Source organism: Takifugu flavidus, chromosome 1 (genome assembly GCF_003711565.1).
Source record: "Takifugu flavidus isolate HTHZ2018 chromosome 1, ASM371156v2, whole genome shotgun sequence".
In the NCBI taxonomy this organism is placed as follows: domain Eukaryota; kingdom Metazoa; phylum Chordata; class Actinopteri; order Tetraodontiformes; family Tetraodontidae; genus Takifugu; species Takifugu flavidus.
This window is the reverse complement of record NC_079520.1, coordinates 12234448-12258149: the sequence shown is the minus strand read 5'-3', so window position 1 is coordinate 12258149 and position 23702 is coordinate 12234448. Positions and strand designations below refer to the sequence as shown.

Below are 23702 nucleotides of genomic sequence, written 5' to 3'. Positions count from 1 at the left end.
GCTCTGTTCTCTGCCAGGGCGGACAGAGCTGCGGGAGGAGGACGGGGACCGACAGTCCACGTCCACGCTGGTGTCTGCGGGCGCCTGACTGACAGAGGAGAGCCGCCGTCCTCTGTCGGGAAGTGAGTTCGCACATTTGATGAAGGCGATGACCTTCGATGACACACGGATGAGGGAGACTCGCTTTATCACTATGGTGTTTAGTTTGTTTACAACATGGCGGCGATCCGGTTCAAACCGTCCTAATGTGGCAGCTAAACACAGTTAGAGCCATTTTGCTGCTCTGGGTGACCTCTGAGGTCGCTTTGACACACTGACTGTGCGAAACTGCAGCCGTATCAACAGAAGTTCAGAATAAAACAAAATGTGTGCACGTGTGCACGTGTGCACGTGTGTTTCCTTGGTTTTAAGGGTGGTGGTTAGTCCACAGGCTCCTGCAAGCGTCCAATGACGCTGGGCCGGCAGGAGAGTGAGTTGCGGGGAGTGAGTCCCCTCCTGCCCGGCCACCAGCAGTCTCAACAGACAGTTTTTGCCCCAGGCCATCTCCCTCCTCCATAAACTACCCCCGCCCCCTCCCCCCCGCTCTGTCATCATGAAGACCTTTTTTCCTGCCTTTCATGTGTAAATATTTCTATTCTTTTTATTTCACTTTCTACAGAAAGTGCTGCCCCAGAGCTGTGTGCCCTGACCCTGAGTCTGCAGTTCCCACAAAGGTCATGGATCATTATGGGTAAGTAGGACAAGCTCAACTGCCCTTCAGCCAAAATATACCACAAACAGTGTGTCTGCGGCCTCCATATTTTGGGCTTTAAATATTTTCTCCCACCAAGAAAATCTGTGTTTGTACTTCCTAAGTCCACATATAGTTTATAGTTTTATATTTATATTCATATTCTATTTTTAATTTATTCTATTTTATTTCTTATTTTATTCTATTTTTATTATCTTTAATAGGTTTAATGGGGTGTAATGGTGGTAGGAAATTTTGTACAGTGCTGTACGTTTCTTTGGAGATGCTAATTTCCCTGATGGACACCCCCTAAAGGGATCAATAAAGTACTCTTGAATCTTGAATCTTGAATCTTGAATCTTGAATCTTGAATCTTGAATATGTCCATCCTCTTAGCTGGGTTTGTTTAAGCACATGCCTGAGGACAGTGAGCCTTTCATAAAACCCAGTATTTTTTTTGGTTAGCATTTTTTGACAGGGGCTTACTGTCGGCTGATAAATCCAAAACACAGGAGGTGCTGCGTTCACAGGCAGGATGAGAGCGGAGGACTTGTGGCTCCAGCAAGATTTAACCAGACAGCTGCAGAGCGCAGGCTTCCAAAACAAAGTCGTTTGGACTGGATCAGTGGCTGAGCAGCTGCATATTTGTGACAAGCAGCCAAAATGGCGACACTTGGCTTCAATGTGGCACTCGATATGTCACAAATACAAGGACACAGTCGATGCTCAAGGGTTCCTTAGTGAGGCCTCTGAGTGTATCTTCAGTCCGACCAATCAGTGTTACTGAGAAGTGGCTGCAACACAGACAACAATAAAAACGCGAGCTTTCTGTAAACACATCAGAAGTTGAACCCAGTTTAATGCATTAAACTGACGGGTCTCTCCTGGATGATGCGGTTCTGTGATGGAGGAATAAGTATTTTCCTGCATTATCATCCTTAAAGGAATTCCTTTAACCTCCAGGTACCCTCACATTATAGGAGGTTGAGTTCAACTCTGGAACTCATGTTTGAGGTTTCCCAGAATGCTTTGGGAGGACTCGGTCACATTACTGGAGATCAAACCCAAGAGCTGCAATGGCAGCTTTTCTGCTGATGGAGCTGATGGGTTCAATAGTTCACCTGAAGTCAAGTTTTTGAGTTGAGACCATGAGACTAATGACTGGAAGCTGCACATGTGGGAATGCTGAAATATTCCAGGCTTTCAAAGCACTTTCACAGACTCCATTAGTGATGGAAACGATTCTTCCTGTGACACAGATGGAAACTTTAGAGGGGAAGAATTCAGTTGGAGTCTCGAGTCTGCAGGCGAGGGAAGGGTGTGTGTTGGGGGGTGGTCACCGCATTCCACCAAAACGAACCAGTTCTAGCTCTTAAAGTCCGGGTCGCCGCCCACTCTCCCCCCCGGTCGTGCAGAGGTTTGTGCACCGCTGTGGCGTTGGAGCAGACCAAGGAGGACAAGATGGCATCCCAGCAGCTCTGGTTGAGGGTCCTGGGGTTGTTTTTACTGTTGTTTGCATTTCACGGTGAGTTTAGTTCTTTCCTTCCTTATTCATGAATTCCATTTTAAATTCTGCTTTGTCTCCACTTTAAGTATATTTTTGTGCTGGGAGGATGATTCAGTGCAGAATTGGAGGATGTGGGAGTTGTGTTTACTTCAGGTGAAACACATTTTATACTGAAGACTTTCTGTTCAGGGGTCACGAGAGATTCAAAATGTCCCGTAGAAACATCATCACTGCTTCTCTTTGTTATCACAGCTGCATGATAATGAAGCAGGCTTTTGCAGACCGAAGTTTGAACCTGCAGGAAACATAAAATGTCATAAATAAATAAATAAATAAAACAGCAATACGTCTGAAATGGATCCTTATAGATTTTTACAAGGCAGGTTTTCATCAAGTCAGCTCAACGTCTTTCCAACCTGGAAGCCTTGAAAGAAGCATAGCTCAGGTCTGTTGTTTATTCTGAGTGCTGCACGGCTCATTCCAGGCGGGCTTTTGTGGCCGTATGTGCTCGTACCAGCTAATGCTCAAACATGTGAGAAGATCTTCTCTACATCCGCCTTCAGTCGGCACCAGGGAGGATTTTGATCTGTTAAAAACCTCAGATTAAACCATGTAGGGGGAAAAAACCTCCCAGCAAATGTAAAGGGACCAACGCCTTAGGAGTGCACCTTTTGTCCACATGAGGATTTGCCACGCATCATATAGCTCCGACACTCCAGAGGGGCAGGAAGGGACTCGCCTGAGCAAATGATCATGAAAGAATGCATATTTTTTTGTCATTTGAACATGGTTCTTTGAAGCTGAAGGGTTCATGGCTGACTTTGACAGCAGGCATAAACACTGTCATGTGATTGCTTTGGTTTACAGTGGTCTAACTAAGCTGAGTGTGTCTGACTCCTCTGAACAGATGTGTCCACCTCCAGCAGCCTGCACAGGATCCTAAAGAGAAGAGACGGTAAACTCTGAGCGTCTGACTCATGTTCATGAAGCTACTCCAGGTGGGAGATCAGAAATTTAAGTTGAAGGTCGTAAAAGAAAAATAAAGTGGCAATAATGAGTTACGAGTACGGTAGGTTAATTGTTATATAAGAAAAGAGGGGCTGTAAGTTAAATTACCTTGATAGAGCAGAAAAATGCCCAAAGTGTGTGATGAGACGCTCATGTAGCTGCTCTCTGCTTCTGCTCAGCGTTAAACCCACCCTCCAGGGCCGCGGTGGCCATCCCAGCCACCAAAGCTCAGGAGTTCTTAGGCAAACTGAGCCGGACGAAGAGAAATATCTGGGACCGCAGCAGAGCAGATGTGCAGCAGTGGATTCAACAGTTTATGTACTTGGGATTTGATGAGCAGGTGGGTGAAACCTGGATTAGGAGAGCTCAGAACTCTGTCGCCAACAAAAAGCAAATGTTTCCATGGCAACTTTACACTTACAAATGAGAACACTCTCAGGTCCGTCCATACTTTTCCTCTAGTCAGTGAGAGCAGATTTCAAGGGTTAAAGCAGCGAAGAAGACAAGCAGGGTTAATGTTAGCGTTGGGGTTTGCTGTGTAATGGAATTAGCATTAGGGTTGTGATTAGGGTTAGAATTAGGGTTAGGTTTATGGTTGGGGTTAGGGTTAGAATTAGGGTTAGGTTTATGGTTGGGGTTAGGGTTAGAAATTAGGATTTGAGTTGGGGATAGGGATACAAATTGGGGTTAGGTAGGTTAGGGTTACGGTTAAGTTTAGGATCAGGGTCAAGGTTAGAATTAGAGTTGGGGTTAGTATTAGGATAAGGGAATGTACCCTGCCTCCTGAATCAGGGTTAGGATTAGGGTTCAGGTTAGGGTTAGGTGGGTTAGTGTTGTGGTTAGGTTTAGGGTTAGTGTAGGAATTTGGGTTAGCGTTAGGGCTATAGGGGTTAGGTTTATGGTTGGGGTTAGGGTTTAGGGTTAGAGTTGGGGTGAGGGGTTAGGGTTATGATTAGGGTTGGGTTGTGGTAAGGGGTTGAGTCAGGGTTAGGGTTAGAAATACAGTTAGGTTTAGGTTTATAGGTGGGTTGGGATTAGGATTGTGATTGTGGTTTGGGCAAGAATTAGGGTTAGGGTTGCGGTTATGGTTGGGTATAGGCTTACAAATAATGGTCAGTGGTTAGGGTTGGTTAGGGTTAAGGTTAGGGTTAGTTGGGTTAGCGTTAGAATTAGTGTTCGGGTTAGGGGTTAGGTGGGTTAGGGTTGGTTAGGATTAGGGTTGGGTGAGTTAGGGTTAGGTTAGGGTTAGGGTTAGGGTCAGTGTTAGAATTGGGGTTAGGGTTAGGATAAGGGTTAGGGGAATGTACCCTGCCTCCTGAATGAGGTTTAGGGTTTGGGTTGGGTTTGAGGTTGAGTTTGGGGTTAGGGTTAGTGTTGGGGTTAGGGTTAGAAATGGGGTTAGGGTTTTGGTTTAGTGTGTGATTGAATTAGAGTTTGGCAACCAGTTTTCTGATAAAAACCTGTGACTGAGGAGGAAATATGTCACCCACAGTCAAGGATTTGAGTTGACAGCAATGGATGTTTTGAGGCTCTACTTTCTTAGGTTCACAATTATGGCCCTGGCTTGTCGGGGTGGGGGGGCGGGGGGGGGGGGGGTGTTATTAAAAATGATGGCAGTCGAATGATGAGTGACAGTATAGCAGTGAAGCCTGGGACCAGCCCTTAATCTCATGCCTTCAGGAGACCTCAGCCATGTTGTACATTTAAATTGGCACTTTGGTTGTTAAACTATACATTCTGTCAAAATATGTTGACCAAATTTTGTGATTGGCGCTACCACAGTTTTAAAGCAACTGTAACTTTGCAACTGGCGTCTTTTTTGGGTTGTTTTTTTTTACGGTCAGTCCTATTGCTATAACAGTGTGTGCTGGTGTGTTCACGTCATATGGCCGACGTTCCCTGAAGGCAACAGGTCCAGGCTCCCACACCTGGAGGGCCACGAGCCTGAACCTGTAAGAGTTTGAAATTGAAAAAAACCTGGGAGGAAACCCTCCACCCAAAAAAACAACAAAATGAGTAAAAACCAAAAGAATGAGTTTTGAATTGAAAAATAATAATAAATTAAAAATCCTGGTTTTAGTTCAACGATCAAAACCTGAAGTTTTGATTTTAAAGTTACTTTTTGATTTCATTTTTCAAATGATCAAACCTTTTGGCCCAGATTTGACTCCACACAAAGATGTTTGTGTGTATTTTCGTGTCTTGCACTATTGGGGAATGTCCATTCTTGTGGGGATTATTGTTATTTGTGTTTTTTTCATGTTATGCTTCAGTGTCAGCAGTCTTTCACCCCCCCCCCCTTTCTCTCACCAGCGGTTGGAGGCTGACCTGTCTTATTGGATGGACCAGGCTCGCTCCAACAACCAAGGCCGTCAGCATCACTATGACGAGAACTCCCCCACTGGCCCCCGGGACCACAGTTCATACAGATATGGAGCCGATGTCAATTATGACTATTATTAAGTTGAGCCCGATAGAAGCTTGGTTTGAGGCCTCTCTGGGCTTTAATTTGGCTGATTTGTTGCTTCATTCTACATTTCGCAACTTAGAATTTGCAGTTTCCTTTACTGCAACTGCTTGTGGACTTTATTTTATATAATGGTGGAAATCTGATGGTTTTCATCTCCTCAGATTGCAGTTAATAAACAAGAGCTTTGTAGAGATCTCCTGCCTCTCAATTCCCCTTACAAAACCCTCAAATATATAATCCACAAAATATTTTATTAAAATAACATCTGAGATTGATAATGCACATCTTGACATTTCACAAAGCAGAAGACAACAACGTCCTGATTCACACGCAGCGACGCTCCCACGGTCTGAGCAGGACTGGGCCGGTCCTGCGCCGCCACGGCGTGAACTGCTGACAGGGATATGGCACACCACCGATGGAGGACAAACTCAAGTGGACAGTCGGGCGCCTCACCCCTGGAGAGACACCCCACACACACACACTTCCCCACCCAATCACCCAATAAAATAGCTAAAATAAACTAAAAACACTGAAAGCACAATAAGAGCTGCGACTCATCACCAGGGTCGGGATTTCAATAGCAAAAAGCAAAAAAAAGCCAATCGGGTGTCTTTCCTCGAGTCCATCCAAAACACAAGCAAGGCAACTATTCTTTTATTATGTATGTTCTAGTTGTCCTTCTCCCCATAGAGGGTTCCCGGGGTGCCTCATTCACTGTATGCTGCAGAAGCTTCCAGGGCCGTCTGAAGGAGCTTTACTTCTCGTCTCTGACAAGTCTGTGCTGAGGGAGCAGGGACCTCAGTTGTGCCGTGGTCGGCCTTTCTTCATGCGGGCGGCTTTGGGTTTTGGGATGTACTGGTTGTTGGCCTGGTGCTCCAGTTCCCGGCTAAAATAATGGATGGTTTTATTCAACCCTTCTTCCAGTGGTACCTGCAAACACACAAACATGCACTTAAAGATCAGGGGACAGGAAGGTGAAGATGCGTGAGGCTGGGAGTGATCGGCCTCACCCCCCCCGCCCCCAGAGGAGCCCATTAAAAAATCTGACAGGTACAGGTTTTACCATGCTGATGACGCAGAGCTCACCAGACCTCCAGGGGGTTCCGTTTTAATTTTTTTCCCTCTATCTTTAAATGCACACGCATCATTTTAGGTGGGACAGTGGGATTATTTCCCTCATTTCTAAAGATCCTGAACCATTTTCCCAGCTGTGTCCTCAATCATAGTTCTAGAATGTGTGAGATGGTGAATTGCTCTGTCAGTCCACCACAAGCAATCAGCGGCTGAGACCCAATTGAAATGAAAATAATCCTGCTGTCATTCTTACACAGCATTTTCTCTGATACGGGTTGAAAAATTGGAGAGGGTGCTCGAAGGGCCCCCAGGTTCACTCCCTCCCTCACAGGGGGTTCAGTCACATCCACCGATAGACCTCCAGAGACAGCGGAAACATTAAACTTATCCTTTTGCACAGAGTGTTCTGGTAGAGGGTGAAGGCTGACCAGCACCACTTGGTGGGAAGGTCATCCCACCACACACTGGCCATCAGTGTGGGGCCTGTTTATTCTACGGATCCCCTGCGTTAACAGGATGACACAGATGACAAAGGTTTCACTTCATTCACACGAGCCCATAGAAGTTTGCAGGACGCTCCCTCTGGAAAGTCTTTGGCCGATTGGGAGTCACAGGGACAGCCAAAAGAGGGCCATTGAATCCGCAAGTGAAGCTGCAGAGAGAGCCACGAGGTGGCTGTGGCTGAAAAGGGGCAGATCCGTGGGTTGCTACTGGGACACAAGCCGGGTCTTGATCACCCCGGCTGGGTCGCCTGGGCGAGGGTGTATGATGGTGTGAGACCCGAAACACCCTATGAACCCAGGATACATCACTGATGATGTGTCCCAGGGCATCCAGGAGATGTATCTTTAAGTTATCTGTTCGTGTTTGTGGACATTGTTTTGTTTACTTACTGATTTGCACCTTCATCAACACTATATAAATATAGTCATCGAAATCGATGCACATCTCAAGCATTCAGATACAAATTCATCTTCAAGATCACTAATTCTCACTCTGGCTGTGGGGGAGCTGCAGTCTGTCTTAGCAGGATACACCTTGAAGAGGTCACATCAATATTAAGTTATTCTTTAGGAAAACATATTGCAAGGCTTATCTGTCTACAACATTTAAGTCCATCAATCCTACTGTGTATATGAGTATGAAATGGAAAGTGCAACTGTTGAGATCAGATTGGAACCCTGTTCACCAGCTCCAGCACCTAACATCTTTACCCTCAACACCCTGAATGCCAAATTAAACTCCAAAAACTCCAGGAGGGAAGCCAACACCCGCCTCATCCATCAACCTCATCAATCACTATGCTGAGGGAAAGAGTGAGCATCCATCACATGTATCAACAGGCGACAGTGCTGAGAGCCAGAGGAGCCTCCAGAGCAGGAACTGACAGCTATAAACACACACCCCGATCACTTCTCTTTAACCAACATGAAAAGTCATGAAGTGTGGACAAAAGAGGAAAAGAATCCTGCTTCTATAAAAGAATTAAAGAAGGTGATGAACTTGTGTAACTAACAGAGGGCAACCCGGTCTCTGAAGCCTGAATACGGCTCAATTCCACCGGCAGCCTGGTCAGAAAACACCTCCAAACCCTTCAGCCAATCAAACAAAGAAAGTTTGTGTTCAGCAGACGCCCATCTGTTGCTAAAGCCGCAGGATCAGAGCTCATGTGCAGGGCAGTATGGTGCTTCTCGTGTGTCACACATACCACGGGCTCCCATCCAAGCATCATCTTGGCTTTCCGTATGTCAGGTCTTCTCCTCTGTGGGTCGTCCTGAGCCTCTGGGAGGAACTGGATTTGACTACGGCTCACTGTGGTAGAGGGAACAGATTAACTGTGCATTCTCTTCCTAAACTGTGCTGTAGGTACCGGATTTGAAAGTCTGCACAGCTGCAGAAATATCCTGAAAAATGCTGATTAAATAACAACATTTGGGTGGATAAAATGGCTTTAATGGAACTGTCAACAGAGGAAACGGCAGAGAAAAGCCCTTCTATGAGACTTTGGTGTCCTTTCAAACAATATGTGATGGACGTGGATGCGAGGACTTACCAACGAGACTTTTGATAAGACGAGCAAACTCCAATATGGTGTGTTCCTCTGGGTTCCCCTGAGAACAGATTCCATTTTAAAAAGTTCCTATTTTCACTGCATATTCAGTTGAAATTGTCAGAGCTGAAAAGGAGGCACTCACCAGATTAACAGGACTGCTGATGTTACTGTTCATCAACAGCACCAGACCGTTGACCAGATCACTGGGGGGAGAGAGAGAGTTACAGTTTACACAGGGACACAAGCCCTGTTCAGAACACAAAAACAACAATAAATAAATACATACTATAAAACAGCGATACAACTATCCCACAAGGGGTTGTCTTCTTTAACAGTGCAGAGTACATCTTTGAGGTCATTTATCATTTTATAAAAACCAAACTCCGACCTCAGCCTACACCTAACGTTACAACGCCACACTGAGGCGGCCTCACAATCTCCGCTTTTTTCACTTTTGTTTTTTCTGTAGATGTAGATTGCCATCTTGGCTTCCCCACAAATACAATTAAGGAGCTGCCACTTGTAGCTTTTTTGTACCCTGCTCCGTAGATAAAACTTCTGATAGAAAACATTTAGTTAAAACCATTAAAATCACCTTTTACAACATTAAAAAGTACAGTGAGTGGCTCACACTCACTGTATGCGTGAAACACCGTCTCTCGCCCTGAGCAGAACGGGCACTGCTCCGACACAGCAGGGTCGAGAGAGAGAGAGAGAGAGAGAGAGAGAGAGAGGAAGTTCTGCAGGCTCATCTCTTCTCAGCTCTGATCTGTAGCTTTGATGCCATCATGGATGCTGCATGCATTTGTTTTATGCGCAATCATAAAAACACAACTGATTTTCGATTTACTGTTTCATTACAAATCTCATTAATTTCTAGTGATTAATGACCCTGACATGACATATTGGAGCAGACGTCTGCATTTTCTAATCTCCTTACTCCGGGCTTAAAGCCAGGGTCAATGTAATAACGCGCATAATATGTCGACCGGAAAGGGGGCCGAATTAACCTGCCGGAAAGATGCATATCGCCACCTAGTGTTGAAGAGAGGGACATCACTTATCCAACAGTCTCCATCCCATGTGAACTACAGTAGGAGGAACAAATTCCGAAATTAGGGCAAAGTCCAAATAGCTCCATTAAACTGTGTGTGTAGACATACTGAGTGATGGAGAAGGTCTGAATTAAGGTGAGACTGGTGTTTTAGTTCCTGACAATTTGAGTTTACAAGAGTTTTACAAGAAGCAAAGAGCTGTTGAAAGCAAACTGCTGCCAAGACTGCAGCAGACGATAACAAGCAGCTCTGATTTCGTCCCTGATGAAATACTGGCTCCCTCTCACGGGTGAATGTCGAGTCCACACGAATCAACCAGCAGTGAATTCATAACACTGTGGAAGCGCCTGAATATTTAATATTGGTAAAAAGGTTGGTGCATATATCAGAGCATTTATGTAAAAAGAAGCCAGCATGCTTGGCAACTTCCAAATGAAAATCTCAAAAGCAGCAGCGTGAGTACATTCCCCTCCATCAGGGCTGTTTAATGGTAAGTGTTTAATGTGAAGGCCCACAGGTGCAGATTCAGAACACTATAGCGAGAGTAGCTACTTTAACAGACCACCAGACACGTTCCGTAAGGCTGCTCATAGTTTTAAGATTTTCCTTGTAAATTTTTGCCATCAGTGGTGGGAAAGGTTCTGGTGATGTAACATTATGTCCTTACTCATTCTGCAACCGTTTGAATACGTCTGATGAAACCTCCGTTTTAAATGGTGAGAAATCAAATTTAGAGGAAGTGAGAGGTCATCATCGATTCTGGCCTGACGTCTTTATTATGCAACGTCTGAACTATTATGTAACTGTATTTTCAGAAGGCTGTGCAGAGTAATAATGCGCCCTCAGTCAATAATGGTGAGGTAGTCAGTTTCTCAGAAATAAACAGGAGTGAAGCAGGTTGTTAAAGGTGTTGATTATGTCTTCTTCTGTAGTTTTCTGAGGCCTCACACCACCCACCGCCCCAACTCTTCTGCACTTTTCCTAGATGTGGGTTCAAAACCTACATAGAAAGAACTGTTGTGCAGGCTCACACCTTATGGAAGTCCTCTCAAGGCCTCCACACATTTACTTGGTAAGAAGCAATTCAAAGAGAGTCTTGTGACCAACAAATGATTTCACCTCCATGAATTTGGAGACCAATATTTGCATTTCTAGTGAAATACAGCTGATCTCCATCCATCTGTATATGTGAGCCAGGCTGGTTAGTGTGTCTCAAGAAGACCGCAGCAGCTGGAGGACAGTAATTGTACCTAAGGCATCAAGACATGAGGGTTCTACTAACATCTACCTGATGTTTGTGGAGGAAACAATTGACCCAATATATCTGTGACAGCCCTCCGATTCAAAGGCTTTATTATCAAGTGATTGATGACTTTTGCCCAATAACTGTATAAAATTGGTCAAATAACATTAAGATGCTCCTGTCGCCATATAACCTTTGTGGGTTTATGTTAGTCCGACAACTTTGTTCAAGGAAAACCTACCTGCACTGACATTGCTTGTTTACGCAGCACAAAGGTCACACAGCAAAGCGCCTGAATGTGTTTTTAAAGATATACAAGTTCTTCAAATACTCCATGTCTGTCTTCTTCCAACTGATTAAATTTGCACCTTCGTAAAAACCAAAACATATCACACCACAGACACGCTCTATCGGGCAGAAAGACGAACAACCGTTGGTATTTAATAGCCAACATCAAAGTCTGAGCTGATGCGATAGCACGCCACGTTACTTAGAGTTCACAAATCCAACAACATATCGATATCCACACATGCACGCCTTTAGTATACTTCAAACAGCGCATGGTAAATTAAATCTGTTTTGAACAGAAAATGTCCTGTTCCTTAAGACAGGCACAGATAGAACAGGGCGGAATGGTTCAGAGTAGCAGGTCTGCAGCCAAACTGGAGAAATCTGGTGTTCTTACCTGACATACTGAAAGGCTCTTGTTTGGGACCCAGTACCATACACCTAAAAAAAGACAGGAATCATTATTTTTGCATAGCACATGCAAATTTCTAGGTATACTACTAATTTATTCTTATCACCCTCTACAGAATGTGTAACTCTTGCATCAAAACAACAAACACTCCAGCCACTTTATTAGCTACATCATGCCAGTAGAAGGTGGGACCCATTTTTGGATTCAGAACTGCCTTAATTCTCCATGGCAGACTTTTAACAAGGTGTTAGACACCTTAGCCACCAGATATGGTCCACTGTGGTCGTAAAGGGCTGGACCTTCTCAGCAACACTACTCAGGAAGGCTGCAGCTTTAAACAATGCTCAGGTGGTACAAAGGGGCTCAAAGTGTGCCAAGAATATATCCCCCACACCATCACACCACCAGCAGCCTGAACCAGTGATATGAGGCAGGATGGGTCCATGCTTCCATGTTGTGTTTACTGGCGCCTTTCTCTCATCTGAAGCAGCCTGTCCATTCTCATCCACTCATGTGTTGCTCTCATTTTCTCTTTATTTTGATCCATTCTCTGTCAACACTAGAGATGGTTGTGTGTGTGAAAATCCCAGTAGATTAGCTGTATCTGAAACACTCAGACCAGCCCGTCTGGTATCAAAAAGCAGCCATGTTCAAAGTCACTTGAGTGCCCTTTCTTCCTCATTCTGACTCTTGGTATAAACTTCAGCAAGTTGTCTTGTCTACATGCCTTGACCATGTCGACATTCATGAGATGCTCTACCAGTGCGTGCAGTCATACGCCTTGTTTTAGATGTTCTCCTGGCATGACTACTGAAGATAAATCTCCCTGGTGTACCCAATTACACGCTCTGGCTGGAGAAACATTTTCCCATTTGAGCCACAAGATCTGGTGAGCATTCTAATGAGGAATGATAATTATAAAGATGGGCACGGCCCAGTGGCAAACTCTACAAACACGGAAATTAGACAGCCATGCTCGTCTCTGAAGTACACGAGTGAAAAAACAAGTAGACATGAATAAAGAAATAAGGCCATTTTCACCAGGAGAAACACAATAACATGGAAAATGATTTATGTTCTTGTTACTATTACAGTCCTTTAAATTGCAGTGCCCATTCACATTTGATGTTAAACTCATTCAAAATATTGCATAAACATTAAGCATAAACCAACTTGCATCCATGTCGCCTAATCATGTTGATGCTGAATAAAAAGCTCACACTGTCAAAGTGCTTATATTGAAGGGAAAAGCTGTAAACACATACAGTGAGAGGTTCCCCCTGCAGAGCCTGCAGGATAAAGTTGCTGACGACACGTCCGTCGTTCATATGCATTCTGGATCCAAATGTGTTGAAAATTCTTGCTACTCTCACCTCTACTCCTTCCTGTGAACAAAAAACAAGATGTTGGAGATCTTTAAACTACTCACTCTGTTCTGCCTTGGTTTTTGTAATATTGTTAAATATTCTGCCTCTTACTATGCTTGATAGTCAACACCAAGGTTGAGTTTGCAAATAAATGCTGTAGTTATTAAGGAATGTGACGGAGTCCTGTTCCTTACCAGCTTAGTTACCCAACGCAAACGCGTCATGTATTCAACCTCACCAATAATCTACTGTACGTACATCATAAACACATGTCATTGTATGCAATTTTGATGTTACAGGTGCAAACAACAGTACATCTATTCTATAAAACTAATATGGTGAGAATTTATACGATGATTGCCCTTCTGTCATACTAATTGTCAATGAAGGTTTACAGCACGAAAATCAAGCTGTAATTTGTGCGACTCTAGACAGAAGTGAGACCAGCATGCAGGAGAGAAAAGGCTCCCATCTGCCGAACAAAGAAGGAATGAGGTAATCGGTGAAGACCTATTCTATAGAAATGTATGACTTTCACTCCAATACAAGGCCTTCAGCCTAATTATATTTTTTGCTATAACCAGAGAGGAACTGTGAGGCACATAATATGAATAAAAACATAAAAATAATGGAGAGATTTTTCCTTGAAATATTGAAAATGCATTTCAGTGAATAGAACGAGCAAATGTATTCATTAGGAGGAACAAATTTGCATTCTTGTGAAGGATCAGGACACAATGGGGACGACATGATGAAGAGGCTGCCAAAGTGGTGCATGCATCTGTGTGTGGGGGGGTGGAGTGTATGAAGTGCATGTGTGCATGATCATGCAAGCATATATGTCCTTGAAGATATAATCCGATGGATGTAGATGAGTATCGGAGCTTAAGCAATGTGATCGCCTACACTAATAAAGTATAAGCAATTTACCAAATAACATCTACACACACAGTAAATACACCCTTACTAAACACAACGCCAACAGCCTTACTTCACATGACACAAACGGCATTACTCATCAGAATTTGAATTTTGACAAATAATTATTTTACAAAGTGAAATCACAACACCTAGAAAATAATTCTCAAGTGTTTGATAATATTTCAATAGTTTCAACAGGAAGTTAAAGTGAAGTCATACTGCATCAGACAATGAAATTTGTGAAGGCTTCTGGTTGAGTGTATCCAACATTCATGAGTTTTGTAATGTTAATGGATTTGATGTAATGACATTAGATGTTATGCGTGATTGCTCCGGTCTTATGTAAACCACTGAGAGTTCAATGTTGAAAGGTGACCTTTCCAAAGAAATGTCCCAGCAGGTGTGAAAAAAATAATGAGCAGCTGAGCAGGAGAAAGAGACAAAGCAGATAAATAAATATCACCTGCCTGGAGGAAAGGCAAGAGAAGTCAGTCATATCTGATCATCAAAGGCTGGTGTCAATCAACTCATAATAGCAGAAAATTCAGCTCTCAAGAACAGGCGGTTACTTAAGAAAAACCAGAGCTTGTACCAACAGAAACTAAACCCAAACTAGAATGATTTAATAAGGATTAGAGTGAAGACAGCACTCACTTTAATTAGGAGAAGTTGATCAAAAGACGTGGAAATACAATGAAATGATAGTGCTCTGATTATTCGCACCATGAACGATGCCCATACCTGTTTCATGTAGGCATAACACATGGTCTCTGCCACACGTTTCCCCTCGTCATAACACGCACGAGGGCCGATTGGGTTCACGTGGCCCCAGTACTCCTCATTTTGTGGGTGTTCTTCTGGATCTAGAAAGCAAAGTAAAAAAGAAGATAAAATTAAGTACACAGCATGCAGCTGTCTGGATGAGAGGGGGTGTGATGGGATGTAATTACTGCTTTTATTAATATCAAATTAATTCACTGCAGTAGGCTTGAAACGCATTACAATATTACAGGGCATCAATCCAACACTGACGCTTACAACTCTAATCAGAAACAGGTTTGGAGACAGTAATGTGGGTCTGAGCCACAGCTTTACTGTTACCGATTCTATTTGCTTTAATTTAGTAAATTCATTATTACAAGATTAATGCAGACATCAGCATCACTATTTAAGGTAACCTGGTGTATTCTTAAACTCAAAAAGCAATCCTAGATCTTATTTCCAAAGCCTTTAAAATGACTGTCTTTTCTTTTTTACCTCCATAAACCTCAGAGGTAGAGGCCAGAAGTAGTCTGGCACCCACACGTTTAGCCAGGCCTGCAAGAAATACAGATAAATCAAAAGATGATATATATATATATATACCTGCAAGAAATACAGATGAATCAAAAGATTATATATATATATATATATATATATATATATATATATATATATATATGAAATGACATTGCTTATAAAAAATATATTACAAATACTGTACCGCTGCCAAAGATACAGGATAACAATAAGAAAACGGTCTTACAAAAAAAAAAAAATCATTGTCAAACATTAAATTACGTTTTACCAGAGTGACATCACAGTTTCCTTCATGGTGAACTGGTGGCTTCACTCTTAACCAGTGAAATATTAAATCAATGTTAATGATTATTTCTGAACATTCCTAAATGCAGACCACTCATGTGCAGCACATTTACCCTGAGCAGTGTAACAGGGATACACGATCAATAATCAATCAATGCACTCATGTACTCACCAAGCATGTTTAGCGTGCCAATAGTGTTGGTTTTGAGGGTTTTGATGGGGTTGTACATGTAGTTAGGAGGAGAAGCTGGAGATGCCAGGTGATAGATTTGATCCACTGTATTTAAAAAAAGGTGAAAATATAGCATCTTCTATTTCACAAATGTTTCCGCAAAAAGCATTTTTGTTGATTGCTTCTTTTGAATAAGAGCAACTTCTTTCAGTTGGTGCCAAATTTTAGAAATTATGACTGTGAATGAGACTTTAATCAGCATTTATAACTTGGTTATAATAGTAATAATAATAATATACTACCAGTAAATAGTTGGCACCACAGCAAAACAGGTCAGAAAACAACTACACAACTAAGATCAAAGGTCAGCTGGAATAACGCAGGCATTTTCATGAGAAATCTTGGAAATTGATATTGATTTATTCACCCTGACCTTTACTGTCAATAAATGATTCACAGTGTTTAAGGATTTTAATCTGACTATCAAGTAGGCAGAAGAGTAAAGTAAAGACCAGGAAGAGGAGCGCTGCAAAAATACAAGAAAGGGTCTAAAACCTTTGACACAAGGCCAAAAATAAGAATCAGATGAAGCAGCTGCAGCTGCAGCAAAGAATGTGGTGAGGAAGACAAGTGCAATGCTGTTTACTTCCAAAAGAGACCAAGATTTAAGTACTTTTTACAATCAACTAACTGATGTTTCACTAGCTGAGAGCACTGATAGAAAAGATGATGTTCAGCTTGTCATTCTTGTTTTCCATTTTGAAATGACAGAAGAGTTATTAAGGCTGCACTACAGCCACTGATGTGTGACACCAATTTGCATGTTTGTACTTCATGGATATTAACAACAGACATCTCAGCCTCATGTGAACAAAAACAGTTGTTCCATCAGTTAACAAGGTGAAAAGACTGAATTATTATTCACAGTCGACCCTGTGCACCGCCTGGATGGAGTTTGCTAAATGCACCAATGACTTCCGCTCTGTGCTGTTTTGATAGAAATCAACACCTTGAGAATTCGGAGCCGGGGGGGGATCTCTGTCATGGTCAAATAAAGAATGGGTCGAGTTTAAATCCAGCTGATTGAAGGACGTCCTGACAGCGTAGAGGATCTTAATAATTCTTCTTTAAGAATGAGGTCAGGTTGAGTTATTCTAAACTTCTGGATTGGTTTCCAGTCTGGAGCTCTACATTTTTTAATTTGTGTTGGACAGGCCAGGATTCGATTGTCTTCTCTGGATCCCACTCACAGAAGGACAGAAAAATGGGTATACCAACAGAACCTCATTAATAATAACCTGCTTCTGTCAAAACTGAAACAGCAAAAAAAAACACCGTCAAATGTAATCTGCGAGGCTAATCATACACAGCAGCAAAACAACAAATATTTGTATCCATCCAAAATGAGGCCATGCTAATAGCAAGACAGAGACATAGCTGTGTGGCAAGCAGAAAAAGAGTCAAGTCTCATTCAGCCTGCAAGTTCAAGCCAACCTACCACTGTTTGACTGACTCACCCTCAATATACAAGGGCTCCACCACATCATGGTTAATGAGCTCAAAGTTCTCATGGCCGATCCAGTGCTCCACATTTCTCTTCCTTCCCGTGAAGAAGTTGTCCACCACTGTCACCTCATGACCGTCCATCATCAGCTTGTCAGTAAGATGGGACCCCACAAAACCAGCCCCACCAGTGATCTATTGGAGGAAAGAGCAGCTTTTTTCATGTTACATTTGTAAAAGGCACAAAACAACCAAATCAACCTGTATTATCATGAGAATCCAAATTTCTATTCTATGACACAGGCTATAGTCTGATCTAATCTGTAGCATTTATTGCTTGTTTATCTGTGCGTTTACCCAGTCGTGTTCAAAATCACATTTTGAAACACAGAGGGTAGTAGGACAAAAAAACACACTGTGTTGCACTTTATAAAAACAAAAAAACCAAGATCACCAAGAACTACAGCATCTGTGTACATTTTGGCTCCAGCTTATTGATAATCTACTCTTAACCAGCGGCAGACGTGGACAAAATCTGTGTGTATAATGTGAACAATGTGTGCAAAGACGCATTGTTCGAGCACAAAAGGCAGAGCCATGTTGTGTTGAAGTGCTTCTTCTCTGTTAGCGGTAGCGTTTCAGACATCGCACACAGAAGATTGTGTATGCTTAAATACAGATGTTGCCTCATACCAAGATTCTTTTGCGGTCCTTTTCTGACAGGAATTTCACAGGTGGATATTTCTGAGAAAGGCTGGAGGGAGAGAAAGAGAGAGAGGCGGAGGGGATGAGGATGAGAGGGTTAAAGAGAGGGAGAGATGTTCAATGAATAACGTGTGGATGAAGGGAAACATACGGTGGAAAAAACATCAGTTCACATACTAAGCAACAAACCAGACTTCTTACACAATTATCTTAGATTGTCATCGTTTTTTCTCTAGAAATGTATTACGCACTTCCACAGGCAGTATTGTGCTGATATTAATGCCCAATTGAGCACAGAGGTCAGAGACAGACTGCCCTATTGAGGCTGTCTTGCTCTGCTTTTGTCACACTTGTGTTACTAACGGTAGGACGGCCATGGAAATTTCCCCTTTAATGTGACCAAATATAGCTGTTGATTTGTGTACCATCAGGAGAACAGACACAGCCACATCATAGTTCTGTCAATGGTCTTTGTAAACCTCCAGTGGGTTTTAAGCAGAAATTGAATTTAATAGCGGTGAAAGGTACAGAAATGCGTTGGCATATTGCTGGGCTGTAGAAAAGCACGTGGCACCTGGGACACAAACAAAAGGCTTTCTACATTTGCTTTAAGGTAAAAGGTGAGGAATTTAATTAACCGTGGAAAACTCAATTTATCTGCTACTCTGCACCACAAAGAAAAAAACATTACATCTTCTAAAAGAATTGCCAGATTTGTCTGTGTAGACTTAATCATTAAGGTCAAACCAGCTAATGGCGTTACTGGCTGTCAGACAAAAAAGGGTTGAATTCAAGGAAAATTCATCCAAATAGGAGCTCAGTAATACTGTCAATACCATTCAATGTGACGGGGGTGTGACTTACTCCACTTTACTTTTATGATCCAAGAACTTTTAGGGAAGTAACTGAAACAACGGCCGCTGAGTATCACAAGCAATAGATACACACCTTTGTTCCAGATCACGGATCTTTTCTCTGAGAGGCGCCACAGCCTAAAGACAGTAAAAACAGCTTCATTTTGGTGACAGCAGACAGTTTTACAAGGACCAATCATCTATGCAGGACAAGCACTTTAGGTTATCACCCATAGATTGCTGCTTCCTTAAACAGCAACCTTAAACAAACAAAGCTTCACTATTATAGCACGGCAGTTGGCTTAATAATTCACATCCCATAGCGTAAACAACGCTGGTGCAAGCATCATGTGCATAAACGGGATTTTTTTTTTGTAAAAAAAGAAAAACATTAAAGATACTATAATCACTTCCTGTAAGGTTTTCTTTCCTTACAGCTGCGATCAGAGAGGACGCCCCATGCATGTTTAAACATATATGGGACATATATGTGGACCAAACCTATGCACCATGGCATGCTAATATACAGTACATCTCCCCAGATTATTGGATAGGTTTATTCAGATCAAACACACCTCGTCAATTCTCTGCTCAATCTTCATTTCTCCATCCTGGATAGATCTGTAAAAAGAAAAAGAAAATGAAAGGAGGGCTGAGCCCGCAGGAGGAACAACTGCAAATACAGCACTTCATTTTACGTCAAATGTTTTGATGTAAAATACTATTATTAAAAAAATAGATCACCAATCTCAATGTCTATTGATCTTGATCTTGATTGACGTGCAGCAGTGCAAAGTACAACAATAAAACCAGCTGACAATCATGTCATCAGTGCTGCAAAATCGAGACACACACAAACATCTTTCAACTTGTTTCTGTCCAGCCACAATATAAATCAAAAATTAAATGATTGCTTCCTCCACCGAGGTAAAACTGGATTAACCTTCAGTCTTCCCAGTGCGGACATTTTTTACCCAAACTGAAAATGAGTTTGTTTGCATCAGATTTTTTTTTTTTAACCAATAGTAAAGTACCACAATACAACTCAACATCTGAAATCAAATAAACACACACTTCAATACATTCTATCCCCAGTCATGAGCGGATTTTAGACCTGACCATGAGAAAAAAAACAGATATCATTCAGAAAACCGTTTCCAACACACCTTCAATATGTCAGGAATCTCTAATATATTCAACTCCTCCAAATCCCACAAAGTGGACGTATCACCACCCACAAACTGCTCCGCGTGGCTTTGACTGATAAAAAGATCTAAACTCGCTGCGTCACTGCAGCAGTTATTTTCACCCATCCTGGCTCTGCAAACAGGGGTCACAGAAGAGCAGTTAAGTCCCCTTGGCCTCAGCAACCCCTCCTAGCTCCAGTTCTGTGAGGTGACCTTTCACCTTTATCCTCTTTACACCACCTCTGACCTTTCATCCTGTGTGCCATTGGAAACAAGCAACTCCGCAGTGGGAGTAATAAAATATCAATAAGCCACTGGTTGATTCTTCTGACACACCATGGGAAGCTGAAGATCTCATTAACTGGCAAACAAATGCAATTCGAATAATTGTTTGATATTTTTGAATTTCATTAACTGACCCCTCTAATCTCCCTCCTCTTACTGTGGAATTTCTATTTTCCAATTATCCTCCCCTCCCCTGTGTTCCTTAGTGTTTCCCATCAGGTTACGCGGGAGGATCTATAAGGGTATCTGTAATCCCCTCACCTATTTTTGCTAGCAACAAATAAACAATCTTAAAAAAAATCTCTGGAGATCGATCAGACACATTCTCCTTATGCGTCGGAAAGATAACCAGTAAAATCAGGCTTTGGCAGAAAGATGCTCTGATGTTAGTGAATGTAAGGAAGCATGTTAGATTTTTTTGTTAGGGAACTGCAGACCAAAGGGTGCTGAGGTTTCCCAGAAAGTGAATGTGAGCAGGTGAAGGTTGATTCAATTCTACTGAAGGAGGCGACGCCAAGAACAGCAAAGCCAAGGCAGGCGAGGAAGAGGCCTCCCTTGAACTGGGGCAAAGAACAGCTGGATGGAGGAGATTTCATGTGTAAATCCAAGGAAGCAGGTAAATATTTGGATTTCAAAATTGAAACAAGCTGGATGAAAATCAATTATATGAAGGCTCCAGAGGTTAACCAGCTGCTTAAGTTCTGGATTTCAATATATTCTGCTACAGGTCCAGTCTGACCTGTCAGGACTGGTCATTAAACTACCAACCACCAACAAGCAGAACGGCTCATTATGATAAACGCATGTCGACCTATAACTACTCTTACTTAAAAACAGAGCCAGTCTTAAGCCGAGCCACCGTCACCGAGATCTATGCATCCATACGTTATACCGTATATATTCTCATTTAACTGCTTTCAAAATTAGTAATTACTTAGGAAACAAAACATACCACACATTTGATTTTAAAAGATGTTGGGTGGAAGAAAATCATGACTGTACCTCATGTTTGTGTATGTTCCCCACACAGCTAGAAGAGAGAAAACAAAAGATAGAATGATGAATATACAGTAAACACATGGGACGGGGGGAATCGTTGCAGAAGCATGACTAAAAAGAAAATAATGAAGTAGGTCTGGCACTTCTGGTTGACGAGGGACACGATCCTGAAAACAATGCATTTATTGAAGATGAAGATTCCAGCTGGAATCAGGAAACAAAAACATTTCTGAGATTCTTTCTGCCCAAATCTATACAATTACACACAATGCAGATTTAACAGGGTTAATATTGCCCAGGTTTTATTGGGTCAGCAACACCATTGTATATCTAGAAGGCACTGCTGACACAATAAAGTGATTTACCGGTAGTAGAACTGCCCAGTTCAGGACGTTTGTGATTGATTGACTAGACGACAATAAAACCTCACTCTTACAACCCCCCCCAACCCACTTTTTCTGTGTCTACGGAAATTTGCACCACATCCATGACAACACTGACCTGACCTCCAAAACATTCTTCCAGACCTCTTTGCAGAAGTTTAATCATTCACAGCTTAATTATTTTATGATGTCTCCTTATTTTTTTTTTTATCATTTTGATGTCTTATCTCAATGTTGTCTCTCTTACAATGTAAAGTTTCTTGTAATGACCTCAACAATCAAAACACATTAGCAAAATTAAAACAGATTTAATACGACAGCAGCCAGTGACTAAAGAAACCAATTGGTCCCAGTGTGGCAGAAAAAAGGATGTTGGGATGATAAAATAGGTAGCGAGACTATCAAAGTTATTATGATGATGTCTTTTGTAGCATCCCACCCCCCATGAACAAGATGTCTGGATTCTCTCTGCACAAGTTTAGACCTCAGCAGCCTTCGTCATAGCAACAGTAACAGAGCAGATCCTCCAAGGTTTGTTCCACTGCCCCCCCACTGTGTTGTGACTCGTTTGCAGCTGCTTAGACAGGAACAACGTTGCTGTTAATTTGCCGATTTGGTGAAATGCATTAATTTACACCCAATTATCTACTTACAGGCAATGTAGGCGATTAACGCAAGGGCCAAAAGTATCTTCATCATTCTTCTGTTTAATCCTGATATCAACCAGATGACCCGCATCATCATCCACTCGATCGATAGAACCAGGAATCCAGTGATCCACACGTTTAGGTCCAGCTATAACATTTTGCCTCGCAGCTCGTCATGGCCGAGTTGATGTTCCGAGTTTGTGCGCTTAAGTGAGCCGACCGTCAAAGACTTGGTAAAATAAAACAAGTATGACAAAATAGGCAGGCTCGTCCACATACGTCAACACCGAGCGGGGAGAGTTTACGTGGCTAGCCGGGTACAGCCAGGTAGCGGAGACTATCAGGTGGAAAAGGCACTCTGTGTAATGTCAACATTCAAATTTACGGTCTAATTTGGGGGAAACAATCACCCTGTACCAGAGTAAATCATTACATTGACTGCGACGTCATTATCCAAGCAAATGCTAAGCCGTAAAAAAGTTAGCCAGTGCCCCATAAATAACACCGAAGTCAAATAGTTAGCGCCACATTAGCAATTAGCTGAAGATAGCTAGCTCGCAACTGGCTAGTCTCGCAGCATAGTTTACCTCCGTAAATAGATTCCACTCAAAGCAAAATAAATTAATCCCACACCAGAATAACATTAAGGTACCTCTTAGGGTGATTAAATAGATATGCATTTAAGATGTAGACAGAGGTACACATGACGGAGATAGGTTGGCCGATAAATAGATGAGCGATTATTCAGAGCTCGATTATCAAGCCTTGTTCTTCCACGGAGGCTGTCGTTGATTCAAATTTCTATATGGTTTCTGTTTTGTTTCATATAAAGTCCTTTGAAATAATGCAATCCCGAGGTTTGAATGGCCACTGAATCGCGGCTAAATGCATTCGAAGAATCCAGTATCCAATTCTGCTTTAAATTCGCACAACATTTATCTTGAAAACGGAGACAAAGACTCATTCATTCGGTCACACAAAACTTTCCACTCTCCGCAAACCAAACCTCATATAAAACCTCACTGATATTTACCGGGACTAGATTTTACATTCCAAAAATAATTAAGGACATTCGTGCTCTTACACTGCTTCATTATTTCAAACAGCTTAGATTTCAACACATTACTCCATAAATGTGCTTTGACTGTCCCACATGTTTTGAATGTTAACTGCAGAATTACGAACTGTAGAGTTGAGAAAATTAGACTTTTAATTAGACTCTTAATCTGCTTTAGCTCTTTCTTTTAGATTC

At 42.2% G+C, this 23702-nt stretch overlaps 2 protein-coding genes across 6 annotated transcripts; one reads left to right on the top strand and one right to left on the bottom strand.

The window, feature by feature from the left end:
* Positions 1 to 2047: 2047 nt before the first annotated feature.
* ecrg4a (ECRG4 augurin precursor a) lies at positions 2048 to 5906 on the top strand. Its single transcript, XM_057037526.1, has 4 exons — positions 2048 to 2255; positions 3145 to 3192; positions 3425 to 3585; positions 5559 to 5906. The coding sequence occupies exons 1-4, from the start codon at positions 2192 to 2194 to the stop codon at positions 5706 to 5708; spliced, it is 423 nt and encodes a 140-aa protein (XP_056893506.1). The 5' UTR covers positions 2048 to 2191; the 3' UTR covers positions 5709 to 5906.
* A 41-nt stretch (positions 5907 to 5947) lies between these two features.
* On the bottom strand, positions 5948 to 23198 carry uxs1 (UDP-glucuronate decarboxylase 1). Of its 5 annotated transcripts, XM_057037483.1 has the most exons (16): positions 23038 to 23193; positions 22457 to 22679; positions 21424 to 21451; positions 19525 to 19570; positions 19044 to 19087; positions 18084 to 18144; positions 17405 to 17585; positions 15888 to 15992; positions 15389 to 15448; positions 14873 to 14994; positions 13109 to 13228; positions 11829 to 11872; positions 8988 to 9048; positions 8846 to 8903; positions 8501 to 8604; positions 5948 to 6648 (listed from the first exon to the last, which is right to left on the bottom strand). In XM_057037483.1, exons 2-16 carry the CDS (start codon positions 22545 to 22547, stop codon positions 6517 to 6519), a joined length of 1257 nt encoding a protein of 418 aa, XP_056893463.1. In that variant the 5' UTR covers positions 22548 to 22679; positions 23038 to 23193; the 3' UTR covers positions 5948 to 6516. The 5 variants fall into 5 exon arrangements, with proteins under 5 accessions (XP_056893463.1, XP_056893456.1, XP_056893473.1 ...); XM_057037476.1 differs by having other exon boundaries at positions 22457 to 23197; XM_057037493.1 differs by lacking the exon at positions 13109 to 13228 and having other exon boundaries at positions 22457 to 23198.
* Positions 23199 to 23702: the final 504 nt, after the last annotated feature.

Bases quoted from the DNA above. Each gene is read 5' to 3' on its own strand.
- ecrg4a (XM_057037526.1), top strand. From the start codon at position 2,192: ATGGCATCCCAGCAGCTCTGGTTGAGGGTCCTGGGGTTGTTTTTACTG. The intron at 3,193-3,424 runs GTAAACTCTGAG...GCTTCTGCTCAG, and splicing joins GATCCTAAAGAGAAGAGACG to CGTTAAACCCACCCTCCAGG. The intron at 3,586-5,558 runs GTGGGTGAAACC...TTCTCTCACCAG, and splicing joins ACTTGGGATTTGATGAGCAG to CGGTTGGAGGCTGACCTGTC.
- uxs1 (XM_057037476.1), bottom strand. From the start codon at position 22,547: ATGATGATGCGGGTCATCTGGTTGATATCAGGATTAAACAGAAGAATG. The intron at 17,586-18,083 runs GTATGAGGCAAC...TTCCTCCAATAG, and splicing joins AGGACCGCAAAAGAATCTTG to ATCACTGGTGGGGCTGGTTT. The intron at 14,995-15,388 runs GTAAAAAAGAAA...TTTGCTTTCTAG, and splicing joins TACCTCTGAGGTTTATGGAG to ATCCAGAAGAACACCCACAA.